Here is a 26789-nt window from a genome sequence, read left to right as displayed (position 1 = left end):
TGGATTAAAACATTTTACAAAAAATCGAACAGAGATAGCCAAATTTCTTTTCTTTTGATGGGCGTCATCAATGGACATGAAAGGCAAAATGTATCAATAAAACGAAAACAAAGCATAAATAAATAAATAAACAAAGCAATTATGCAACTAGTGCATATTGCCTGTTTGCTAAATGACACCCTGTATATACATTTACAGGGTGTCCCACAGTCACCGCCCCAAATGAAAACCATGGATTCCTGAGGTAATCTTAAGTAGCAAAACTTAAGAGGTCCCGTTTTCGAGTTATGATGATTTTTTATCTCTTTTCGCTTGGCTTTATTTTTGCCAAACTAAGTTCTTTTCGTAATATTATTTTTTAACCAATCAAGAATTTATTACAGTTTTAGTTTGTCCCGAAATTATTTTTTATGTGGACAAAATTTTGGCCCGCAATTTTGCATCAAACCCAAAATATTTTTTTTAAGAAAATAAACTTGGCTTAAATAATAAGCAAAAAAAAAAATAACACTCATTTACATGTTTTTTTTGAATAAAATGATATGAAAGTGAAAAAAACAACTTAAAAAACGAACAAAATTGGGTTTGGTGCAGGGAAACGGTTATACGCAGTTATAAAATGCACGACTGGGTCTCACGAACTTGCTCTTACAGTTCAAGTTGCTTAAATTTTTAAGACTTTTTGTATAAAATTTGGGAAATGTAGGTACTATGTATATGTACATATTAGGGATGTTGCGGATGTGGATTTTTCCACATCCGTGGATGCAGATGCGGATGCGGATTTTTGAAAGTTAACATCTGCAGATGCAGATGCGGATGTTTAAGATATTATATACCTACAAAATTAATATAAATGAATTAAAATAATGATACAATTATAAATTACATTTTTTTTTTTTATTTTTATTTAATGAGAGAAATTAAAAATAGGTACATTAGACTTAATAAAAAGTAATAACGCCACCTTCTCTGCATCAATTCGGTTACACAGAGGTTGGTTAATTAAGCCCTACTACTAAATAATTGTTCCTTAGGAAGACTGGCTTGTGGAGTAGGTAGAAATTGTGGTTAAGTTCCTTACTGGCACTTTTTTCTTGTCCGGAAAGAAAGATCTTTATTACAAACCTGTTTTCACCCCAAATTTTATAATTTCGCAAACTAGGTCACTTCGAATACCAAATTCTAAAAATTTCCTATACAATTTGAAATTCGACTTAAGGCTCTAGTTAAAACGGACTATACTTAAGACTTTTGCATTTTTTCTGTGTTTTGCCTAAAAAAAATCAGTAACAGACGTACTACTAGGTGTGACTGCCACTAGTACGGGCCATTCGCTGGCTCCACATAATTTCTTTCTTGTCGCATCTTCTTTGCATTCCTCCAAAACAAGTTTTGGTTGATGTATTAAGATGCATTTTAAGAAAAAAAATTTCAAAATTTTTTTGTTTGTTTTATTGTGCAATAAAAAATGGGTACAGTTGAAAAAATTTTCAGACAAACAAAATTTCAAAAATAAATACAATGTCCCGTTTTCGAAAATTTTATTTTTCAAACAAAAATTTCAAAATTTTGGCTTATATTAAAATTATAAAGTGCTTCTTCACAAAAAGTTTCGTTGCAATCGAATAAGCTGTTTCGGAGGATATCGGATTTAAAAAAACTGTTCTATGGCAGGTACCGTTAGTAATGATTTTCAAAAAAAAATTTCATTAGAAGATAGACCTTGTCTTAAAACTTACATTTGGATTTGTTAAACAAAATCGTTGGAGCCGGTTTTGGGCAATTTCAACTTTACTAAAATCGGTACATACAGCTATGGACAAAGAAATAGCACACTTTTGATTTTTCTTACAAAAATTGGATTTATTTGGGACCTTTTAACTTATATATTATAATTTTTATATCAGGGAATGCATTAGCTTATGGGGATTCATAAAATTAATAAATTATAAATTATTTCGTTTCAATTCAATTTTTGAAAATTATAATTTGTAGGGAATAACCTTTTTTCTTGTGGACAAAGAAATAGCACACATTCCGAAAATCATAAAAATAATCATTTCTAAGCAAAAATTTTTACAATTTCCAATAAATTCAATACTACTAAGTTAGTAACTTGTTAGTAGACCACAGTTTTTCAAAGTTCCTTCGCACCTCTTTAGTAAACTTTCAACTCACGTCTGGTATCTACTTTAACCCTTTGTTCCCGGAGTAACTTTTTTTTTTAATTTTTTTCACGAAAAACTCCAAAAATCTTGAGAAAATGTTTTGATATTTTCTAATAACACACCAAAACGAAAAAATAATGATTGAACTAGTAATTACATTGTATTAGAAATGTTTTGAGCTGAGAGTACAAAAGTTGAAGTCCATTTTTTAGTAAAAAAAACTAAAAGATAAAAATGCGCGTACAAACCAATGTGTTTTACCAAAAAGTCTTATTAATCTAGTATTTAAATTGGAAAAGCAAATTTTTTGATGAAAAACATGTTCACATATTCCATAGATTGAAGAACCATTACAATCATTCTCTTTCAGTGTTACCGTTATTTAATTTTATAGCTCTAAACTTAAGGGTACTTGAAAAATTGAGAAAGCCCTCACAAGTCCTGCATTTTTTTAACTAAATTTTAACTTTCATACAGATATTAAATTTTTTGTTGGTCGTACTACTCATAATGCAATAGCTCATGCAATAATTTTCAAATTTTGGTTATTGCAATAAAAAATAAAAAATAATTAATAGGTGGTTTCATGGTGAAACCACTTGGGAGCAAAGGGTTAAGGAGTACGGTACCACGGCCACGCTTCTTTGATTCTGGCGCAAAGATCGTTTGAATTTTCGAATTTTCTTTCCCCAAGCTTAACCTTGACACCAATTTATAAATTTTCTATTGGGTTAAGATCGTGAATTTGAGATGGCTAGGTGCAAACATCGATTTTTTCGTCCTAAAACCTATCTTGTACTATTTTTGATGCATGTTTGGGCCATTATCATGTGTGAATATCTAATTACCTGGCGATAAATATGATTCTTTGGTATTCTAATGTAATATTAAGACAAAAGAATTTATCAATTCTGCCATCCACCTAACCAATGGATCCTTACCATGTCAGGAAAATGCGCCCCAGACCATCAAATCCTATCCTCCTAGTTTCATCGTCTTGAGATAATACTTTGGCTTGTCCTTTTAACATTTAGGGCGATGGACAAATGTTTTGTCATCGGTTCCAATGCGGTTAACCTTAATTTCATCACTCCAAAAGACTCTCATTCAAAACTGCATGTTTTTATTCAGATGTTTTTTAGCTAATGTTAGGTGATCTTTCATGTGTCTTTTTATATCATTGGATTTTTCTTGCTTACCTGACACTTTTTACGCCGAATTCTATATTTACTTCGGGCAGAATCGTGCGAGATGACTTAAAAGGCCCACATTTGCGTTTCTTTGTGATCGCTCTATCCACTCATATGGAAGTTTTGCGGGGAAGAAGTTAACGCAATTTAATTTCAGAGTTTAAATTTCTATTTGCTCTTTCTAAATAAATGGCTTTATCCACCATTTATTCGAAAAATTTAGAGTTTAAGCTAATTGAGAAAGATTTTTCCCTTGACTATGAAGATCGAAAGTAATTCTCCATTTTTTCGCAGTTTAATAATTTTTTCTGCCTATTTTTTTCAAAAATACTTGTTAATTAAATAGTAGCAATAAAATAAATACATTTTCGTCTACAACTTTTGAACACGGAATAAAAATTTAACGGTTAAACCAATGTGTGCTACTATTTCTGTGTCCACAACAAAAGAGACAGAAAAAGCATTATATTGCTAGTGCAAATAAATATAAAAAATAACGGTACTTTTAAGATTTTGTCTCCATCACTTTATTTCGACAATATACCAAAAGAAAAAAAAATATAAAAAGCATTCCTAATATCTAAAATTTGATTCGCATGATTTTTCTCAATAGTGTGCTATTTCTCTGTTCATGGCTGTATATGACAAGTACCGTTATTTTTGGTCCAAAAAAATTATTACCAAAAATCCCTCTGGAGTCTCCAATGCTACATACCAAGTTTGAAGTCAATCGGTCCATCCTTTTAGGCTGTAGCTCCTAATACAGACAGACTGACAGGCTGACAGACTGACAGACAGACGGACTACCGCGACCTACTTTTTTTTGGCATTCTCTACTATCGTTATATCATGGAAAAATGTAATCTCAACTTTTTTTTGTACGAATGCATAACTTGATATATTATACTACCTATATCGCAAGTAAAAAAGTTTAGGTACAAACTAAAACTGTAATAAATTCTTGATTGCTTATGAAAAAAATATTACAAATAGAACGTAGTTTGGCAAAGATAAGACCAGTTAAGGGAAAAGAGAGCAAATATCATAAAAACCGTCATAACTCGAAAACGGGACGAAAACGAGAAAATTACCTATTAGGTTTTTCAACTTAAAATGACCTCAGGAATCGATGGTTTTCATTTGGGGCGGTGACCGTGGGACACCCTGTATATTTAAAAAGTTCAAAAATCAATACAAAAAATTTTGTATGCGTATTTATGAGCAATTTTTGAAAGTTGATATTTTTGGCTACAAGGCTTTTCAAATTCGACTCCTTGCTAATTCTAATCTGTGTTTTGTGTCCTTTCACAATTGTCGGGTTTAAGAGAACCTTTTTTGTATTTGACATATTTAACCTTGGATCATTTTATTTTTTCCAACACGATCTCACAATGAACTTTTCGGCCCATTTTTGTTTTGCCTCGAATTTTCAAATAAATTTCCTATTGCAAGAAAAAAAAAACTTCACCTTTTTTAAATGCAGTATTTTGGTTAAGCTGTTTCGAATAGCAACTAAAATAGAACGGAAGATACTAAAAAAGGCAGACTTAAAAAATAGTTTAAATTGTATAAGGGAGATAATTAGCTATCGATCCTCCTCCTTTTAGCCCTCTTATTTCATTAAAACACTCGCCAATTTTTTATGTTTTCTTTAAATAGACGTCGGGTTAATAGCTTTTACAGAATGGCATAATTTCTACTTAAATTGAAATAGAATTCAGTTTTTAAACTTTTCTAACCATTCTAAGTGTGTAAAACAAAAAAAAAAGATAGCGATGAAATAGTTTAATCGACGAGTACGTCGCTTACCAACCGTTTGTTAGTACTAAAGTGACTTTTTAATGTGTTGCGGCCTTCAAACACTTATTCGCTTTGGTACGTAGACCCAATACTACGTCCGTGGGTGATCTCTAGGGGGATATAGGGTCTCAACTACAGTTCCAGCTCCTCCTTCCAGCTCTTAATAAGTTGCCTTGTGCTCTGACTCTTCCTCGATTGTTTTCCGACATGAGCTTCTCGGTCTTCCGACTCTTCTGCCTTCATGGGTGTGCGGTTTCCACACAAAAATGTATGTACACCTTTTGGTAGACAGTTTTTAAACTTTAATTTACGGTTAAAACATTTTTTTTTTTTAATTTTCTAAAACAGATATCATCTCCTAAATATTAATATTAAACCCAAGGTTTCATAACAAATTATAAAGTTTTCCGATTGATGGCAAATTTTTAAAACTCCAAAAAACATAATGTCAGTTTTTCACCTAGTCTACCCATTTTGACTTTTTTAATTTATTTTTAATTTTTTTTTTTTATTTTCCCTTTTACTTTGGTTAGTCGTTCAATTAAATTGAATTCAAACACTTGAGTTTTTTTTTTCAATAAATGTATGTATGTGTGTGAAGAATAATTTTCTAGATATAGCCAACATTTCAAAAATAAAGATGGCAACAGTTTTTCAACATGGAGGCCGTTTTGATGCAGTTACTAAATCTGAGGATTTATAACTCGTGCTTTTACAATTTTCAGTTTGGACCATTACTGAAAATCTGTATTTCAAATTTTTTAATCGTTTTAACAATTTTTAATTTTGTTTTTAAAATTTCATAATACTCGTAAACATACACAAATAGCGTACTTCATTTGGTTCTAAAAGCATTTAAGAATTTTATTTAACTACCTATAAAAACAACTTACTGTCAAAAACATATATGTAACAGAAAATAGACAAATAAAGTTGCAAACATTTTATGTGTTCCGTAACTTGTTTCTCGTCAAGTGACAAGTAACTTTAACCATTGGCGATAGAAAAAAATCTCACGTGAAAGAAATAACATAATTGACGACTATGCGAAGTTCACGGCTCATTACCAGGTCAAAAGTATATAACCCTAATTGTCGAGTCCAAAAAGACGTGAAGCAGGCAATACTTGGAAGGTCTCTGGACCAGGGCCCCAATTCCGCAAGAGTGAATTTTTTGCCCAGTGTACAAAATTATTTAAAACCACATCCACGGGCAGTGTACACAGATATTCATTCACATGATTTCGCAACGTGCCGTGAGTTTGTAAGTGCTGAATGAATATATTTATGTAAGCAAAGTGAGCTGAATCTAGTTTTAAATTTGATTTTTGTTAAATGCTTTTAAAAAGTTGCTGTACCAGTAAAAAAAAAACAATATTTAAGAAGAGTTACTTTGCTTTTATTTCTGATTCTTTACTTTTTATTTCCAAAAGTAGCTCTTGACATTTTTTTTTTTTTTTTTGAAAATAAATATTTGCTCCAGGATTTCAAATGGGTTTCTTAAGTGTTTTAACTTTTCCTCTTCGATTTTTAATTTTTTTTATCCTCAAAAGAATTCTTCTTGATGAATTTTCTTGATGGGGCACTTTTCTTTTTTGGGTTTTTACACAGAGGAAAATAGACCACATAAAATAGAACAAAAACAATAAGATTTCTCTATGGTTTTCATCCAAGAAGGAAATCTTATTAAAACAATCGGGTTTTCCGTATTCTTTTAAAATCTGCACTTGTATGTTTTTGCCACGAAATACGATCATGCCGGGGATCAAACTTAAAACTTCAACTTTCTAGTCGCACACCTTATTACCTGAACCAACTCACTATAGAAATGTTGGTCACAATTCTTGGTCTTAAGTGTCAATTTGAAAAAAATATGAAATTTTTACTAAAATTTTAAGAAGATTTTCTTCATGAAAATAATAAGAAATCTCTATGGAAGAACTTTATTAATCGTTGATTTTAATGAGGTTTCTTCATAAAACAGTTCAATAAGGCAATCTGTTTGTTTTTAAGTGGTCATATTTTTCTCTGTGTAGCCTCGCAGATGTTTGTTTCCGTCTGAGTTGGTTGAGAGAGCACTGCTGATATTTCTGCAAAATGTTCCTCCTCTTCTTTAAGCACTTCTATCACCAAATCAGCCTCATCATTATTTATTTTGACATGGTGCGAAATATCCGAACAGTTTTGCACTCCCAACTTCAAAATGCACTCTTAGATGGTTCACTACACTGTCAATTCATTACACTGTGTACACTAAGGTGGTCCTTATATTGATTTTTTCCGAAATTCCATAGTGGATTGACATCAATTAGTTCTAAATAGACAATTTATTAATAAAAACTTAATATTTGCGAATTTTTATTTCAACTGCTTAGTCTCCCGGTACAATCAGCAAAATCAAAGGATATGTTTGACATGAGCATTTCACGTTAAATCCGGGAGAGGAAAGTAGTCAAATAAAAACCTAAAAAAAAACTAGAGAAAATGTATTCCAGTATTTCCAACCGGATGGCGGCTATTCAAATGCATGTCCAAAATAAGCACCACCCTAGTGTACACAGTAACGCTCTTTCTGCAAAGTTGTAAAGTTGGTAAAGAAAATTCTTACCAAATTATGCCTTTGTCCATGTTAATGATAACACTGTGCAAGTCGAAATTCTTGACAGGCGCGCGAATAACTGTTTCACCCTATTTCGGACCCGAGAAATCCATTGGCATCATTAGTTTTTCGATTTATCGGTACGACTTCGAACAAAATTTTTTTTGAAAGATTTTCAATTATTTTGAGAATTTTCCACTTTTTTTAGTCATTTTTCAACCAAAAACAATATTTATATTGCTAATAATTCTGCTCAAACGTTTTTGCTATTAGTAGAAAGACATTATAAACAATTTTGAACAATTTATTTGAAAATTTAGTGATTTTTTTTGAAAAAATTTAAAAAAATCGAAATAAAAATACACTGTTTATCGTTTTTCGCTGGTTTGTGCTCTTTTGCACAAATAAATTGCATGTTTTCCATTAAAAATTAATTTAACTGTTAATTTAGTGTTGGTTAAACTTCGACAGTCTATCGATAGCATCGATAACAAAAAAATATCGAGTATATCGATACTTCACAAAACTATCGATAGTTTCAATACTTCCAAATTATTTAACCACAAGGCTACCGATATTATCGATAGCTTTGAAATTAATTAAACACAATTTGAACTACAAGTTAAGTTTTCGTTTGACATTGGATATAAACAACGAATTAACATAGTGTTTGGTAGATATCGATAGTTTCCATTATCGATTGTATCGATAGTTTTGAGAAAAAAAACTATCGATAATATCGGTAGCCTTGTGGTTAAATAATTTGGAAGTATTGAAACTATCGATAGTTTTGTGAAGTATCGATATACTCGATATTTTTTTGTTATCGATGCTATCGATAGACTGTCGAAGTTTAACCAACACTAAATTAACAGTTAAATTAATTTTTAATGGAAAACATGCAATGTATTTGTGCAAAAGAGAACAAACCAGCGAAAAAACGACAAACAGTGTAAAAAATTTCGATTTTTTTAAATTTTTTCAAAAAAAATTACTAAATTTTCAAATAAATTGTTCAAAATTGTTTATAATGTCTTTCTACTAATAGCAAATAACGTTTGAGCAGAATTATTAGCAATATAAATATTGTTTTTGGTTGAAAAATGACTAAAAAAAGTGGAAAATTCTCCAAATAATTGAAAATCTTTCAAAAAAAATTTTGTTCGAAGTCGTACCGATAAATCGAAAAACTAATGATGCCAATCGATTTCTCAGGTCCGAAATAGGGCGAAACAATTATTCGCGCACCTGTCTGAAAAATTTTTTTCAAAAAACTTGCACAGTGTAATTTTTCTGTTAATAACAGTGTTAGAAATCGATAAATTAGAACCGTATCTAATAGATAAATACTGTGCAATAATCATCCCAAGCCGATATATTATTAGCCGCGTTTCTTTGGTACAATAAACAACTCATGTGGGTCGTATGCAAAAAATGAGCTTAAACCTTTTCACTATTTTCAGTACATTTTCTTGAAATTTATCTCAACAAAATTTGATCGAACTCAAAAAAAAAATGGTCTGAAAAGTGAGAAAAGAGCTTAAGATAATTTTTGTTTTGCATTCGACCCACAGGAAAGTAGTTGTTGTAATAGATTTCTACTCATGAGTAGTCTACCATCCTCAAAGGAACGCGGCTATTATAACTACACCTTCATATTTTTTAGCCATATATCGTTTTAAGCCTGACAATTTAACATTTACATATTATATTGGAGCCATTTTTTAGTCAAACGATGGAAACGTTTTTGAACCTCTTTTAAAAAAAAGTTTAAATTAGAATACAATACACATTGCACTTAACCATTCACGAATAACTGATCTGTTTAGTTATACTTTTAACTTCGACACAATATCGTATTATGTCTTAAGCAGTTTAAAAAAAAAAACTTGTTTTCAAATATCAAAAAACCAAGAAAGAATTATCTTAAGAAGTTTAACTCAAAAGTCTAAACTTTCCTGGAATCATTTTCTGTTTTCTGTCTCGGGGAAGTACAACAAAGTTAAAAAAGCTAAAATCATGAGCAAGGTCGTCTTAAAACCCTCATTCTACACAGTGTTTCACTATATTTGTCGGTTTCGTTATGATGGCGAAATATGAAAGTCACTATCTAACAAAAATTTGACTTGGATTTTGGAATGTGTTTTAATCTATGAAACAGTCTAGACTCTAGAGGGACTTTAAGATGGAGGATCGAAAGGAAACAATGAGTATTGTTTTAGGTTCCTTTTTAATACAGATGCAGTAGGAACACTTTTTTAATACAGTGCAATTGCATTTGCATTTAGCAATTGTCTTAAGCTTAGGAAATATTTATTTATTTTGCTTATTAAGTTAATAAATAATTGCAGCTAGGTCAAATATTTATCAATTTTGTTTTTAGTAAAATATGAAAGTATGATATTTTTGTGTTATTATCATAAACCTTCCTTTGATGTGCCACCACATTAACACACATTTAATATTCAATAAATTAAAAAAAAAAAAAAAACAGAAGGGACTCAATAACATTAAATTAAAATTGAAACACACATTTTATTGACATCTCCAATGCTATTGTAGAATTTTCTAAGCTATGAGATCAGATTTAGCTTATCAGGGCTTAAATATATGGTTCTAGATTCTGCAGAATCTACAAAAAAAAAGTGCTGATCGAAGAGGGAGAATGCACAGAAAAGACAAAGATGGCTTAACAAAAAGCAACCTCATTTTGAAGGTAACCCTATTCAAAAAAAAAAAATTAAATCATAATTATTAACTATACAATAATTTGCTTCACTTTTTGTTTTAAGTTTCGTTGTCTATTTTTTTTTTTTTTTTATTTTTACTTTACTTACCTACTATGTTTTTCTGTCGGTTTTGAGTTTGTTTTGGTTTTATGCATCTGTCTCTTTCTACACGGTGTTTATGTGACGCAAAAAGTTAATAGAGAGTTGGATAAATTAAAAGTTTTTATCCGTTTTCGTTGCAGAATTTGTTTAAAAAGCAAAAAATTACACATGTGTAAATATTTTTTTAGACTTAATACTGCATTGGTTTTGGAATTTAAAATTAAAATTTCTGCAAGAGCTTTTTTCAAACTTTAAATTTGCTTTGTCTATTTTTTCAACCGTTTGCTATACCTAGTTTTATTTACAAAAAAAAAAAATAAAGATTTTTGATTGTGTTCTATAAGGGTTATTTAAGTTTTGCTTGGTTTGTGTTTGAATTATTGAGTCATTTTATTATAGATTCTGCAGAATCATAATAATATTTTACTATTATTATTATTATCATTATTATTTTTTTATATTGAGGTAGCGAATCAGAAGATTAAAGTTCAGTCCACGCATTTTTTTGATATATGAACAGACTGTTGCAAACCAAATTAATCTTCCATTTTTGTGGTATATGCATTTTTTTATTTTGATATATAAAAAAATAACTTAAATTAATGAAAGTTTATATATTTTTTTAAGATATGACTTAAATAATCACATAAAATCACGCGTTGTACGCTGAAATCAAACTAGTTCTTTTTTTACATAATTGGTTGCTTAGTTCGCTCAATGTAGAAATAACACTATGTTTATTGCAATTTTTTTGTAAAAATATTATTTTTAATTAATTAATGATAAACTAAAATTGTATTTCTTGAATTTAATTGCAGTTTCTTAATATGGCATCTGTATTTATGCGAATCTTCAATTTAATTTGTATGATGCTACTAATAGGCCATTGGAGTGGTTGTCTACAGTTTTTAGTGCCAATGCTTCAAGGATTTCCATCAAACTCTTGGGTTTCAATAAACGAACTACAGGTAATTTTGTATTGATTTATTTATAAACAAGATAGTAATTGATATTAAATGTACTATGTTTTGAGGTGTGATCGCATTGAAAATAATGTGGAATCAAAATAGTAACAAGAAGAGTACTTTGTTTTAAACCTAATAAAACATTTGTATATAAATGATCTTTAAATATTTTTCAAACCAAGTCTTAAAAATTAATTAGGTTAGGTTAGGTTAGGTTAAATGGGCTGACAGTTGATCTTGTTACCGTCACACTTAGATCAATGTAGATCCCTTGTGATACCCTGAAGTATTGTAACTTCCTGAAAAAGTGATAACCTATGAATGCTATGGTTGTTCGAGCCATTTGGAGGACTTTACAAAGTTCAGTAGGCTATTGCCTGAAAGTTCCGAAAGTTCTTCTAATTCATTAAAGAAGTAGTTTCCTAAGAATTTTTTCCTAGTGCGACAGAGTGCTGGGCAGTGACAGAGGAAGTGAACAGTGTTTTCCTGTTCGTCCTCATTGCCGCAGCCTCTGCATAGATCATCCGTACTAAGCCCCATTTTCTTTTTGTGGTATCCTAGTAGGTTATGTCCCGTTAAGATGCCTATTAGTGATCTTAAGGAAGGTTTACTAAGTAGTAAGATCTTGTTTGATTTTTTCTCGTCGAAGTTCGGCCATAGTTTCCTGGTGTGACCGCAGGATTCTAGGAGGTTCCATCTTTCATTTGTTTTTTGTGAAATATTGTTGACAATATTTCGTTTTATTTCACATTGTGGGATTCTGATGTTATGGTCTATGAGAGAGGGATCAAGAACTGAGCCCTCCCTTGCAAGCTCATCCGCTTTTTCGTTGCCGAACACATCACTGTGGCCGGGAACCCAGCAGAGTCTTACATTATGCTGCATACCAAGAACCCTAAGCTCTTCGCGACAGCAAGAAACAAGCTTTGACTTGATTAAGGTGGCAGAAATCGCTTTTATTGCCGCTTGGCTATCAATGAAAAAGGTGATGTCAGCAGGTGATATCGCCATCATGGATATTTGTTTAGCAGCATTTTTCACTGCCAATATCTCGGCTTGGAAGACACTGCTGTGATCGGGGAGCCTGAAAGAACTGGCAAGGTTAAGGTTTTCTGAGTAAAAACCTGCACCAACCCCAGTATTCATTTTCGAACCATCAGTAAAGATGGTGATAGTCGACTCATTTGAGAAAGGTACACTATTTTCCCAATCTTGTCTGTTTGGGAAACTGACATTAAAAGACTTGTTGAAGTCTAAGTAAGGGGTCATGTAATCTGTACTTACGTTGTTGCCAACATAGTTAGAAAGGATCGTAGTGTGGCCGTTTTGACTAGTATTCCAAATGTTGGTTTGACTGAGTCGTAGGGCGCTGTTTGCTGCTAATTCTTGTACAAATAGATCTAAGGGAGTGAGATTAAGGATTGCTTCCAGCCCTGCGGTTGGAGTGGACCTCATCACCCCCGTAGTGCTAATGCATGCTGTTCTCTGTACTTTGGTTAGGGTCTTCAAGTTCGTGGATTTCTCCAGAGCTTGCCACCAGACTAAGCTGCCATAAGTCAGAATGGGTCTGACAATGGCGGTATACATCCACATGATTATTTTAGGATTTGGTCCCCAGTTTCTGCCAAGAATTCGATTGCATGAGTAAAGTGCAAACGTGGCTTTCTTATATCTTTCTTGAGTGTTAGGACCCCAGTTAAGTTTCTTATCCAAGATCACTCCGAGATATTTCGCTTTATCCGAAATCTTAAGTGGGGTGCCATCAATTTTTGGCACTGCAAAAGGAGGAATTTTCCTTCTGTTTGTGAAAAGTACCATTTCTGTTTTAAGGGGGTTTACTTTGAGACCGCATCTCCTGGTCCAGTTACTGACCTTGGATAATGCGCTTTCTAATTGTTCGCTTACAGTGGTTAGGTATTTACCTGTCGCTAGAAGAGCTAGATCGTCTGCGTAGGCTATAACCTTGACACCGCTGTTATTCAGTTTGATGAGAATCTCATTCATCACCAAAATCCAAAGAAGAGGTGATAAAATACCGCCTTGCGGAGTTCCTCTAGATGCGTACATTTTTATATGTGACCCACCTAATTCACTATTTATTTGTCTGTTTTTCAACATGCACACGATCCATTTTATGACCGTGTCTTCTATTTTAAGATCAGTGAGTGCTTTTTCAATTGCACTATTATGAACATTATTGAATGCTCCTTCTATGTCTAGAAATGCTGCGAGGGTATATTCTTTAACCACAAGTGACTTTTCTATTGTTCTGACTGCACAGTGTAAGGCTGTTTCTACACTTCTACCTTTTGTGTATGCATGCTGAAAGGGTGATATAGTCTCCGGTCTTAAATAACTGCGGATATGTATATCGATTAATCTTTCAAGAGTTTTGAGTGTAAAAGAAGTTAGACTGATAGGTCTGAAATCTTTTGGTTCTGTGTAACTGGATTTACCAGCTTTAGGTATAAAGACAACTTTGACTTCACGCCATGTTTTAGGGACATATCCCAGTTGTAGGCTATTTTGGAATATTGAGATCAGGTATGGAATAATGAATTCACTACTTTTTTGCAGCATCAAGGGGAAGACGCCGTCTAGGCCTGGAGATTTATAAGGAGAGAAGGAGTTGATGGCCCAGATCAACTTTTCTTTCGTAATAATTTCTCTAGGAATTTCACAAAATGAGTGCAAAGAGTTTGTGGAAACATTTTCCAATTCAGAGTTACTACCTGGGAAGTGAGCTTGCACCAGGAGTTTTAAGCTGTCTTGACAAGATTCAGTCCATTGGTTATCAGGCCCTTTTAGGGAGCCTATAGGAGTGACTGTTTTGGAGAGGATCTTCCTTAGTCTTGCCGAATGATTTGTACATTCGATAGTACTACAAAAGTTTCTCCAAGAACAGCGTTTGGCTCGTTGAGTTTCTGTCTTAAATTTTCTTTGACTGGTTTTGTAGGATTCCCAATCACTTTCAGCTCTAGTGCGTTTAGCACGATTGAAAAGTTTTCTAGTTTCTTTTCTTAAGTTACTGAGCTCAACTGTCCACCAGGGTGGTTTGTTGTTTTTCTTCGTCGCGGTAATAAGAGGACAACTTTTGTCCAATGCATCGCGTAGAATTCCTGTGAATTCCTCTGTCAATTTATCTAAGCCATTTGGGTCTAGATTATTATCAGTCCTCAGGGGACTGAGGTTCTTAACTATTTCCCTATTGAATACCTGCCAATCGGTACGCCTATTATTCCTAAAGGGCTTATTGTGCCTATCAGCATCAGGGATATAGAATTCTATTAGCCTATGATCGGAAAAAGAGATTTCATCTAAAACCTTCCATTTTTCTAATAGGCAAGTGTCTGAGTTATTCGTCAAAGTAATATCAAGAACCTCTTCACGTGTTTTTGTAACAAAGGTGGGGGTGTTGCCTCTGTTAGCTACCACAAGGTTATTTTCGATAATATACTCAAAGAGGGACTCGCCCCTAGTATTTATGTCAGTGCTTCCCCATTGCACATGATGTGAATTAGAATCACAACCTAAAATGATATCAAATTTGTTCTTACTTGCAAAAGATATCAACGTTTTAGTGATATCTGCCGGTGGTCCTTCTATGCTATCATACGGCATGTAGGTGGAAGATAAGATGAGCGTTGGAAGCCCATCGCGTTCCAGTTTAACCGTAGTCTGGTCAATGTTGCTGTAAGTAGTTAGAAGAAAAAGATTAAACTGTTTCTTAGCTACTATGCATGTTCTAGGGTTACTATTTTGACTGTCAAGATTTGACTTGTACAACAGTAGTTCTTTAGATTGTAGACCCTTGATATTCCCTCTTACAACCCAGGGTTCCTGTATCAGGGCTACGTCATATTGTCTACTCTCCATGAGGTAGACAAGGTTAGCAGTTGCGGCTTTACTATGGTGAAGATTGATTTGTAAGATTTTCAATTCCATTTATATAATAAAGTTTAAGTTCAACGCATTACTAACCTGTTTTCTCTCGTTGCGAATCAATCTAAGTTTGCACCTAGTGATCCCAACGCGTACCTTAAAGTCAGCCTTCCTCAGGAGTGGTAAAGATTTGTGACTCAATCTCACCACCACTTCGGTGCCATCATTCGTTCTTTCACACTTGACCCATTCCCATTCTCTGCTTAAGAGATCACTATTCAGGGATAGGATGTATCTCTCAAGCCGTTCGCTGGGAAGGGCCGGGCCTTTGACCAACAGCCTTCCAAGAGGTCTGTTGAGATCTTTTATCTCCTTTACGTCGATGAGACGTAGTTCGGCGCCTTGCCATGGAGCTGATGTTTTCTGCAAGAACTCCCGAAGCCATTCGAGAGTCACGTCATTCTCACAGCACATCACCTTGAAACCATGGACAGTCTTGAGGTTACCGAAGAGTGGAACCGTCCAGCTCTTGACGATAGCCTCATTGACTTGCTCCAGGATTCTTAGTTCAAGGAGATGCCATTCGTCTTCAGTCAGTTTACGTGTAGGCTTACCATAGTCAGCTATAGCGACGTGGTGACCTTTTACGTTATCCTGAGAGGTTCTATACTTCTTCTTCGTCTTGTTAGGCGAAGAGCTGGTAGGTGAATTAGCATCGTTCCTAGCTCTTTTGGAGGTGCTAGGTGTGCTTTCAATTCCCTGTTCTGCCACTGCACGTAAACGCTGTTGTGATTTGTCCAGTGCTACTCGCTCTTTTGCCGTGAGGGACTCGGGAGTCCTCTTAGCAAAGCGACGGACAATCTTCTCAGCGTTTCGATTCTGACGGCGGCGAATCTCGCTTTCATCGATCGGTCTAGCCCTGGTCTTTTTGCGTATGACCGTAGCTAGGCTCTGGAACGTCGAATTGATCGATTGGTTTGCGGGATCGGGTTCGGTGGTAGTGTTTCGGTTATCCTGTGGGCTACGGCCCACCAAGTTAGCTTCGCACCCCACCTTACCTTTTCCCTCGACAGTAATGTCTAACTCACCAACTTTACCAGTCGTACCACCAGGCGGTAGGACTGATTTGGCAGAAGAAAGGTTACGGTTTACGTTTACAGATTTGATGGTGGTGTTTTGGGTAACCTGTGGGCTACGGCCCACCAAGTTATCCTTGCACCCCATCTTACCCGTCCCCTCGGTTACAGATTTGATGGTGGTGATTTGGGTAACCTGTGGGCTACGGCCCACCAAGTTATCCATGCACCCCATTAAACCCGTCCCCTCGGTTACAGATTTGATGGTGGTGTTTTGGGTAACCTGTGGGCTAAGGCCCACCAAGTTATCCTTGCACCCCATCTTATCCGTCCCCTCACCATTTGTGCCTTTCTCATCTGCTTTAACACTCGCACCGCCAGACGATACGACCTTTTTGGTTGATGAGTTGTCAGACGCAACGCCGTGTGTCCTCACGCTCAGGTCGGTAGTGTCCTTTTCAGACGATTGCTCGTTTGCTATCAAGGCAGTAGCACCCGACGTAGATGGGAAGTCCCCTTTCCCTTGTTTTGAAACATGGGGGGCGGGTGGTCCCATCACGGTCTTACTACTCGGAATTTCTGAAGAGGGGGGGTTTGGGATAAGTTTAGCTTTTCCCAAGCCCTCCCTGTCCATAAAGGCACGAGCATTGTGCAGCCTCATTCTGTCATCCTCGGACATCTGGTCCCAGTCCAGCTTTCCTAACCTCCGGATTGTTCTCTTACAGGTAGAGATTCTACTCCGCCTTGACGAGTTAGAGAAGTTGGAGCTCGCAACGGATGATATCATGCTGGCGCTATCATCGACGTCTATCGCGCTGGCTCCGTCCTCCATGTCTAGGTTTGAGAAGGGATCGAGAAGTAAATTCTCCTCCTCCTCAGTTAGCTGAAGTTTCTTAGTGTTTTCCATGGTACTATCAGTTAAAAATTCGTTTCTCTGCTTATATGTTTCAGTTCTGAAAGAAAATAAAGAAAAAGAAAAGAAAAGAAAACAAAAAAGGAAAAAAGAAAAAGATAAAAGAAAAGATATAAGCAGGTAAGATAAAAAGTAAAAGTTAATATGAAAAAATGTTGTCACTGGCGACTCCTCCTCTCGGTATTGAGACCGTGAAGCAAAGCCTAAGCCGGCAGCCGTGACTTCTACCGACCGTTTAGCGTATATCCCCGCTATGGTTGTATTCATTTAGTTAATTCTTCCATATATTCATAGGGGTGGGCCTCTCTTAGTTTGCTCAAACCCTAGCTGGTAGCTGGGAAAACTAGCCTGCTTGAGGTTTGAGCGTAAGCCCCCTCACCAACAGCAAGGTGGAGACCCGACGAGGGGGTAAAAATTAATTAAATCATGGTGAAAAAATAATGGGCCCTATCGTGAATCCTAGAGGAATTTTTTTTCCCTATGACATTATTTTTTCGATCGTGAATTTCTTTCGGAATTTATTTCCAGGGAACAAAAAATCCTATGAAATACAGCTAAATTTTACTGGAAAATTTATTGCCGATATCAATAAATTCCGAGGGAAACTTTTCATGGTCATTTTCGTTTCCATTTTTAAAAGATGACAACACTTCTCGGGAAATTTGTATTCACGATAGCCAATAACTTTTAAATAAGAATTTCGTATCGTTAGATTGAAATGGTTTTTGAATATAAAAAAGATTGTGGGGTCCGTTAAGGAGTTTCAATTGTCCTGAAAGTATTATTGACGCACTTTGGTTTATAAACAATTAGCCTTTCCAAGTTTGGACTCAAAACAGTGAATTTTAGCAAACATAGACATGACCAGACCATCTGATTTCAAATTCATTTATTTCCTACTATCGTATTTATGAACGTTTCCAGTATCCACTGTCACGATAATTGATCTGGTATTTTTTTAGGAATAATTCCTTTAACGTTGTTGGCATTGTTCCTAGGGCCAGCATTGGACACTCGAATAAGCAATAATGGTTTTTGTACTCATGGCTTATATTCGAGAGCATTTATCAGTGCTTGTTTTTTTTTTTTTTTTTTTTTTTTTTTTTTTTTTTTGAAACGTATTCATTGGGATAAAAAATAGAAATGTTAGAAAAAAAATAACAGAAAGAACGTCTTAAGAGAACAGGCGTTCATATTAATTTTTTTTGTGTCTCCAAAATTAAAGATTACTGTTTAAATTTCATAAAAGTCCAGTAAAATTGTATTGGTGGCAATTGGTGCAAATTTTGTTGGTGGCTAATTTTATGCTTTTTTTTTTTGGTTTGCTGAACACGACTCTGAAGTTGTCCAACAAAATTTCGCACACCAAACATGGGCATATACCGAAGAAGTTCTAAAAATGTTATTTTCTTTTCATCTGCGTATTAAAGTGATCTTTTTTAAAAAGAAAATATATTTTCATACGAAAGAAAATTACAAACAAGTTATGTCTTACCCAATTTTTGAGTACGACCACACAAAGACCGTTGAATATCTATAGAATTAGTTATTTTTGAATGAAAAAAAAAAATATTTGATTTTTTTGTGCTGATTTGTATGAAGTTTTGAATTGATTTTTTTATTGCATATGAGTTTTTAGAAGTCTATTTTACCACAAGCCATAAGTCGTATAATAAATGGGTAAGATAATGTCTTTTATTAAGGAGGACTGTCTCGTAATCACCATAACTGTTGCAAACCCCCATTAAAAATTGCTTGCTTAATAACATATTTTAAGTGTGTTTACACTCTTCTTCAGGGATTCTATTTAATCTTTTAATTTAAAGAAATTAATCTTAAGATTTTCTAGTTCTTTGTTTTGCTTTTTGGTTTTTTCAAAATATTTTTCAATGATTGAAAACTTTTTTTTCAAGACTTTAAATTTTGGAATTTTGAAATATTTGAGCCTAAAGAAACCAAAAAGCAAAACAAAGAACTAGAAAATCTTAATATTAATTTCTTTAGATTAAAAGATTAATTAGAATCCCTGAAGAAGAGTGTAAACACACCCTAAACGTCGGAGTAGAAGATTAGAAATTAAAGTTAAGTAAAAAGACCTTAAGCCCACATTGAATTACATATTTGATAAACTTTACCTTCAAAACCTTCTAAAATGTGAGCGTATTTTACTTTTGTTAAAATAGGTACCAAAGGTTTCTAAGTTAAAAAAAAAAAAACATTTAAATGCGATATTGGACCAAATTATTGTGGGTATTAAAAATTTATGATTTATTATTTTATTTTATTTTATTTTATTTTATTTTATTTTATTTTATTTTATATTATATTATATTTTATTTTATTTTATATTTTATTTTATTTTATTTTATTTTATTTTATTTTATTTTATTTTATTTTATTTTATTTTATTTTATTTTACAGAAATTATTTTTACAAAAATCTTTCATTTTTGTTTGAAAAGAATTAAAACTGCTATGATCCGTAGTTTTAAATTTAATATTTAATATTTTTATTTAAGTTTTTTTTTTTTAATTAGAGCCTAAATGTTTAATATGCTTAGATATTTTCTTTGCTAACCCATTGGCATTTTATATTACAGGAGTCATATTGGCTGGAACAGTATTCTTGGGCGTTATTTAAAGCGATGTCTCACATGCTTTGTATAGGTTATGGAAGGTAAGACCACGTTCGTTCACTTCACAATTCATAAAAAAGCCCAACTACATAATTTCATTTGTATTGGATAAAATTTCCAAATACCTTTAAACTCTGGTCATCAATATCATACTGCACAACATTCAAAAGAAAACCAAATATTTTTTTAAGATACAGTCACGTTATTCATTTACTTGTTGCAACTTAGTCCATAACTGAATCATAAAAACAAAAACCACTGTCACCTGATATTTTACAAATCACACAGTCGCAATTGATATGTTGCAAGTTTTATTGCCATGTCTTTGCCATGCTTATAATATAAAACGATTTGATCTCAAATATTTAAAAATCAAACCTACTATCAAGCATTGGCTGGGTGTAAGTTAGAAAAAGAAATCATTATTAAACAAAGCTTTGCTTGACCAATTTAAAATAATAGATAAATAGTAGATCAAAGCAAGACACAAACTAAAATCAAAACACTATGGAAAAATTGTCATACTAAAAGCATGCAAGAACTTTTCTTCTAGAAAGGAGAATGGGCGCTTTCATTTCATCGGTGTAATAGAAAAAAAATTATATGTTAAATAATTGTGTCTTTAAAAATATTTTTCTTTTAAAAAATAACTGCTATCAAGTTATTTAACAAAGTAAAATTTTATTCATATTCAATTCAAACCATTATAGAACTTTTCGTGAACGAGATACGCAACCCATACCAAATGGTCCATTCTCCTTTGAATAAACGCGTTTAATCGCAATCATCACTTCATAGTAAAATTCATGTTGATTGTTTCTTGTAGAAATTATTGAAAATCTAAAAAAGTGTTTTGGGAAATATGAATTTAATATCTACGTTAATGATATTTTAGTCTTATTTTCAGTAGTTTTTTTTTTGTTCTTTTTTAAGGAGTGTCAAATTCACTCCTCTCTCACACACAATTTTCAAACTAACATGTTCTAACACTTTTGTATCTTATACAAAAACTTGTTATATTGTGTGATATGCATAAAAACTGGTAAATGTTTTCACAAAGAAATTCATACAGTATCAGCTGTCTGTACATACTTCGTCCATATGAATTCTCTGGTACAGTTATTATTAACTACTTTTTATGCATGTCACCCATTGTTTAAACATATTGAGCCATATTCATAGACGCTGTCTAAGTTGCTACTGGAGTTTATCATATTCAAATAAAATTGGATAAACCCAAGTCTAAGATAATCTGGTGTCTAAAAACGACTATGAGTATTCCCCATTAAATTGGACTTTTTTTTCTTGTATATACATTACGGTGGTCCTTATTTTACTCTTTTGTGAAAATTGAGTGCGACGACCCCCCGCAGGATTGGTTCAAAACCAGGAAAAAAAATACCCTTTTTTTCATATTTGTATCTCTAACCCTTCCTGGGCTTATTTTGATAAGAAGTTATTAGAGCAAGGGCGATATTCTGTGTCCAGTGTTGGGTAAACGGCGGATGTTTGATCATTCATTCATTAGTATAAACTTCTTAATGAAATAGGGTCAGGAAGGGTTAGGAATAAAAATTTGAAAAAATTAGGACATTTTTTTTCCTGATTTGGAACCAATCTAGGGCCGTCTCCAATTTTTTTTCCTAATGACCACCCTAATATACATATATCGATATATCGAAAACATACCAAACTATATTGCAAATTTGATGCACACCTTTTATGATGAAAAAAATTATGTATCTATCCTATCCCATTTTGAGACAAATAAAAATATTTATTATTCTAGTTATTTTCTTACTTCTTTAAAACCAATACCAAAATTAAAATCGATCATTGATAGCAGATATTTGCCATAAATAATTGTGATTCTGCTATTTCGAGGTGTCCGCTCGGAAGAACTTCCGAATCGATAGACCGTTTCGATCGGAATTTAGATTTCGTTTCAAGTATCCACTTTGGAACAGAAAAAAAATGAAGCATACAAGTGCATTCATTTGACACATGTGTCAGCTAGATTAATTTAATAAGTTAAAATATTTATGATGTTTAAAAGTCATGTATACATTTCAACAAATTTCTCTTGCTGATCACTAACAAAAATCTGTATTTGCTTAAAATTTTTTGTTCTTACTTTTGTGAAGAATCCATTTTTTTTTTTAAATAATTTCCAACTATTTTCTGTCGGAGAGTTTCCGAAGAAACGAAGTTTTAACGCATATCCATCGAAATGCGTTGATGGAGGTTAAATTTTACTTCATTATCAAAAAACATTAAACCAATACTATGTGTGTTGAAGTTTTCGGCTCTTTATCGATTAAGCTACATCATGGAAAATTTTCCTATATAGGTCGTGTCTACTCGTGACAAATCAAACAATTTTTTCAGTCACTGCGGCGAATGGCCAACATTTTTTTCTATAGACAAACTTTAAAGAGTAATAAAAACTTTCTATCCTTCACCAAAATTTGGTAATAATCATTATTTTACAATCTTACTAATATTTTTGTATAATTTTCTAATCTTTGAAATGATGTTCGTAATAGTAGTAGGAACTAATATTCAATGACTTCAAAGGAATGAATGAATTTCCAAGCTTTACTAGTAATGATGATGATGCGATTTAAACACAATTTAAAAAAATATATATTTTAAAAGAATTAACTCAAATATTTGTATTTTTCAGATTCCCACCGCAGTCATTGACGGATATGTGGCTAACTATGCTTTCAATGATATCTGGAGCGACGTGTTATGCCTTATTTCTAGGTCACGCTACGAATTTAATCCAAAGTTTAGACTCAAGTAGACGTCAATACAGAGAAAAAGTAAAACAAGTGGAAGAATACATGGCATATCGAAAATTGCCTAGAGATATGCGACAAAGAATAACAGAATATTTTGAGCACCGGTATCAAGGAAAATTCTTCGATGAGGAGTGTATTTTGGGTGAATTGAGTGAAAAGCTTAGAGAAGATGTTATAAATTACAATTGTAGGTATGTACAAAAACTCATTGATTTAAAAAGTAATTTTTTTAAGAAATAAAAAAAAAGAAGTTTTTCATCATTGGCTGAAAATTACAAGGCCCATACATAAAAGAATAACCCTTTAATGTATGGACAAAACCGTAATTAGAATCTCGGCCAAGTTAACAAAAATATTCTGAGCACATTTTAATATTTGAGAGTCGAAAAAAACTTGTTCTTCAGCAAAAATATTACTCTATTAATTCTTTCTTTTTAAGATCTCTCGTTGCGTCAGTGCCTTTTTTTGCCAATGCTGACTCCAATTTTGTTTCCGATGTTGTTACAAAGCTAAAATATGAAGTTTTTCAACCAGGTAAAATAATAGTTTATAAATAAGTACTATAATTTTTTTTTTAAATTCATATTTTGTAGGTGATATTATTATAAAAGAAGGCACAATTGGAACCAAAATGTATTTTATACAAGAAGGTGTCGTGGATATTGTTATGGCCAATGGAGAGGTATGAATATTGTATTTATTAATTAATTTAAATTTAATATAATAATTAATTGAATGAATTTAATATTCATTAAAAAAAAAATATGAAAACTAATAATAAGGCCAAATTAATTCGAAAATAATTTTACCTTTGGAACGAATGCTGAGTTCAACTAATCAACTAATACAATTCGAGTATCATTCATGCAGGCATTTTTGTGGTTAGGTATTCCTATTTCCAAATTCTGAAATGTATAAGAATTTACAGTTTTTTCGATATTTGAATTTAGTCTTACCTTGTCATCCCGAAAAGTGATTCTCTCCTAGCTAGCTTTCCGATCAGGAGAAATGGGGCCTTCTGATCCCATCAACTTTCTGTTTAACATATGACCTGATGACATACCGATGTTTTACATTTTTGTTTGAAACTTTGTTGAAAATGGGTTTACTGTCAATTTAGGATTATTTGACAGCTTTTCTTCAGAAGTTTTAAGCAAACTGATTCCATTTCGTTATTGTATTTGAAAACAAGACATTCATGACTGGATTAAAAGCATCCCGTATTTCTTTGAATTTTTGTTAAAGAATACATGTTTTAAGAATCTGTTGGGAAATGGTTGTGTTGCCTCAAGTACTAAAAGTTTTTGTTCTATCATCTTGTCTTGTTTTGATCTTTCTAATGCTTAACTTGTTTCACTTTACTACACTCCTATGAAATATATCTGCAAAAATTAAAGAAAGGGTTGATTAAAAAAAATAACAATAGAAGATATACTCACTAGGGCGTTCGTTATTTTTGAATCAAGTTCCTAAGTGGAAAAACTGTTTCTAAATAATAAAAAAAAAATTTCTAATTTTTTAAGATTTTTATTTTGACACTAGATGGCGCCCAAGAGGGTTAAAGTTTTTTATCATTTGAAATAGGTATGTGTTGACTTATGAGGCCATTTTTGTAGATATAAAAGTTTATAGATCAAAAGTTTTTGATGAGGTTCTTGTCTACATTAAACAACGTTATCAAAAAGGTATACATCATTATTCTAGGACCAGGGGTTTAGTCAGGACATGCATGCTTTTTTTGTTGCATTTAATTTTTCTTGCTGTTTCATATGCTTGTTTTAATAAAACATAAACCTAAAAAAACATGCATGCCCTGACTAAACCCTTTTTTTATTATTTAGAAACAGTTTTTTCACTTAGGAGATTGATTCTCGAAAAAAAACCTAAATAACGAACGCCCTAATACTCACATAAATTAATTTATAAGTCCATCAATCTCTTCTTAAAAAAGTCTAAACAAGCTATGAAGGCCAGCAACGCCCTTATTTGACGAACGGGACGAACTAAATTTTTGCAGGATCGCGTCCACTTGAAATTTGATGGTTTATCTCACCGAACAGTAGAACAAATCTTTACATCGTTTTGCAGAAAGTATGATTATGGCGCTCGATATTTCAAGTATGATTATGGCGCTCGATATTTCAAAGGCATGTAATAGAGTTTGGCCTCAAGCTCCTTTATTTAGAATGCATACATTTGGTATAGATGATTTTCATCTTCATTGGATTAGAAATAACGTTTCGAACCGTCCAATAGAAGACGTACTGATGGATTGAAGCCTGAAACACACAAAATAAACGCTGGTGGTGTGCTTCAGTGCTCCGCTCTTTAATTTGACTCTCCTCCTTATTTTCATTAATGATCTTCTGTCTAAAACTTCTAATCCGCTGAACTATTTTTCCCATGAAAGTACCTTCAATGTCTTCTCCAATCGGTGTCAGTGGTCATAATGAACTTAACTGTTGCAGGATCAGCTCTTCGGCGGCAGTAAGAGCAGTGTAAGAGCGAAAGTTATTGGCAGTTCTCAAGCAATGGCAACTTGATAACAGACTTGAGAAATTTAAGTTATTTTTGAAAGTGGGCTGTTCCGGTTCTGTGATAATTTCGATTTAATGGTGATAAATCAAATTCAGTTTATCATAGAACCGCAATAGGGGTGCAGCTATACGTAGGAATACGAATAAGCATCGTTCAATGCTGTGCCAAAAATCCTGCTTCACCAAATTTATAAGGTCAACAATTTTCAACTTCTTAAATTTTTTTAGAAAGATTTGTATCAAATTTTATGGATTTGGGTTCAGTTAGCTCAATAATCATATCAAGGGGCACGGTAGTGCCCAGCCAAGTTCTCTAGCAACTTTGGCACTACACCCTTATTTACAGGAAACAACTCAGGCCATTTTCGACCCCCCTCTAACTTCCACACCAAAGATGCTAGAAATTTCAAACTCACTACATTTGTTGAGCTCGTCAAAACCAAACACCTCACAAAATTTCAGCCTCCTACGATGAGTAGTTTCTGAGATATAGGGCTTCAAAAATCGCAAAAACCGTAACTGACTCACTGACTCACTGACTCACTGACAGATCATCAAAATTATGGAGAACTTCCCGATATCGTAGAAACTTGAAATTTTACACGGTGATAGGACTTGTGGTGTATACAAAGGAAAAAATCGAAAATTTGAGATTTTCAATTCAGGGGGCGTGGCATCCGCCCATTTCCGCTGAATTTTCATCATATATTATAGAGCACTTCTGATTATCGTAGAATCTTGAAATTTGGTAGAATAGTAGAGCTGGTAGTTTATACAAAGGAAAAAATTTAAAACTTGAGAATTTCAGCCAGGGGGCGTGGCAACCGCCCATTTCCGCTGAATTTTCATAAATTATTATAGAGCACTTCTGATTGTCGTAGAATCTTGAAATTTAGTAGAATGGTGGTGCTGGTAGTTTACACAAAGGAAAAAATTTAAAATTTGAGAATTTCAGTCAGGGGGCGTGGCATCCGCCCATTTCCGCTGAATTTTCATCATATATTATAGAGCACTTCTGATTATCGTAGAATCTTGAAATTTGGTAGAATAGTAGAGCTGGTAGTTTATACAAAGGAAAAAATTTAAAATTTGAGAATTTCAGCCAGGGGGCGTGTCAACCGCCCATTCCCGCTGAATTTTCATCAAATATTATAGAGCACTTCTGTATGTCGTAGAATCTTGAAATTTGGTAGAATGGTGGAGCTGGTAGTTTACACAAAGGAAAAAATTTAAAATTTGAGAATTTCAGCCAGGGGGCGTGGCAACCGCCCATTCCCGCTGAATTTTCATCAAATATTATAGAGCACTTCTGTATGTCGTAGAATCTTGAAATTTGGTAGAATGGTGGAGCTGGTAGTTTACACAAAGGAAAAAATTTAAAGTT

At 33.2% G+C, this 26789-nt stretch overlaps 1 protein-coding gene and 1 long non-coding RNA gene across 13 annotated transcripts in view; one reads left to right on the top strand and one right to left on the bottom strand.

Moving 5' to 3' along the window:
- LOC129919055 (potassium/sodium hyperpolarization-activated cyclic nucleotide-gated channel 2) overlaps positions 1-26789 on the top strand; it is a 95671-nt gene that overhangs the window by 62849 nt on the left and 6033 nt on the right. For 8 of the 12 annotated variants that reach the window (XM_055999895.1, XM_055999911.1, XM_055999887.1 and 5 more), the window contains 6 exons: positions 10380-10475; positions 11409-11558; positions 20026-20102; positions 22748-23059; positions 23308-23402; positions 23462-23550. In XM_055999895.1, coding sequence (XP_055855870.1) covers positions 10380-10475; positions 11409-11558; positions 20026-20102; positions 22748-23059; positions 23308-23402; positions 23462-23550 — 819 coding nt within the window. The remainder of the gene's footprint in view (positions 1-10379; positions 10476-11408; positions 11559-20025; positions 20103-22747; positions 23060-23307; positions 23403-23461; positions 23551-26789) is intronic. The other 4 variants (XM_055999940.1, XM_055999958.1, XM_055999932.1 and 1 more) reach the window with 1 other exon arrangement.
- On the bottom strand, positions 4900-25681 carry LOC129919123 (uncharacterized). The gene is made up of 3 exons (XR_008773057.1): positions 23825-25681; positions 23678-23773; positions 4900-5439 (listed from the first exon to the last, which is right to left on the bottom strand). It is a non-coding gene; the product is annotated as an uncharacterized LOC129919123 (long non-coding RNA).

This window comes from Episyrphus balteatus, chromosome 1 (genome assembly GCF_945859705.1).
Source record: "Episyrphus balteatus chromosome 1, idEpiBalt1.1, whole genome shotgun sequence".
NCBI classification, from domain to species: Eukaryota; Metazoa; Arthropoda; class Insecta; order Diptera; family Syrphidae; genus Episyrphus; species Episyrphus balteatus.
The sequence above is the reverse complement of the archived record's forward strand: the minus strand, read 5'-3'. Positions and strand labels throughout refer to the sequence as shown.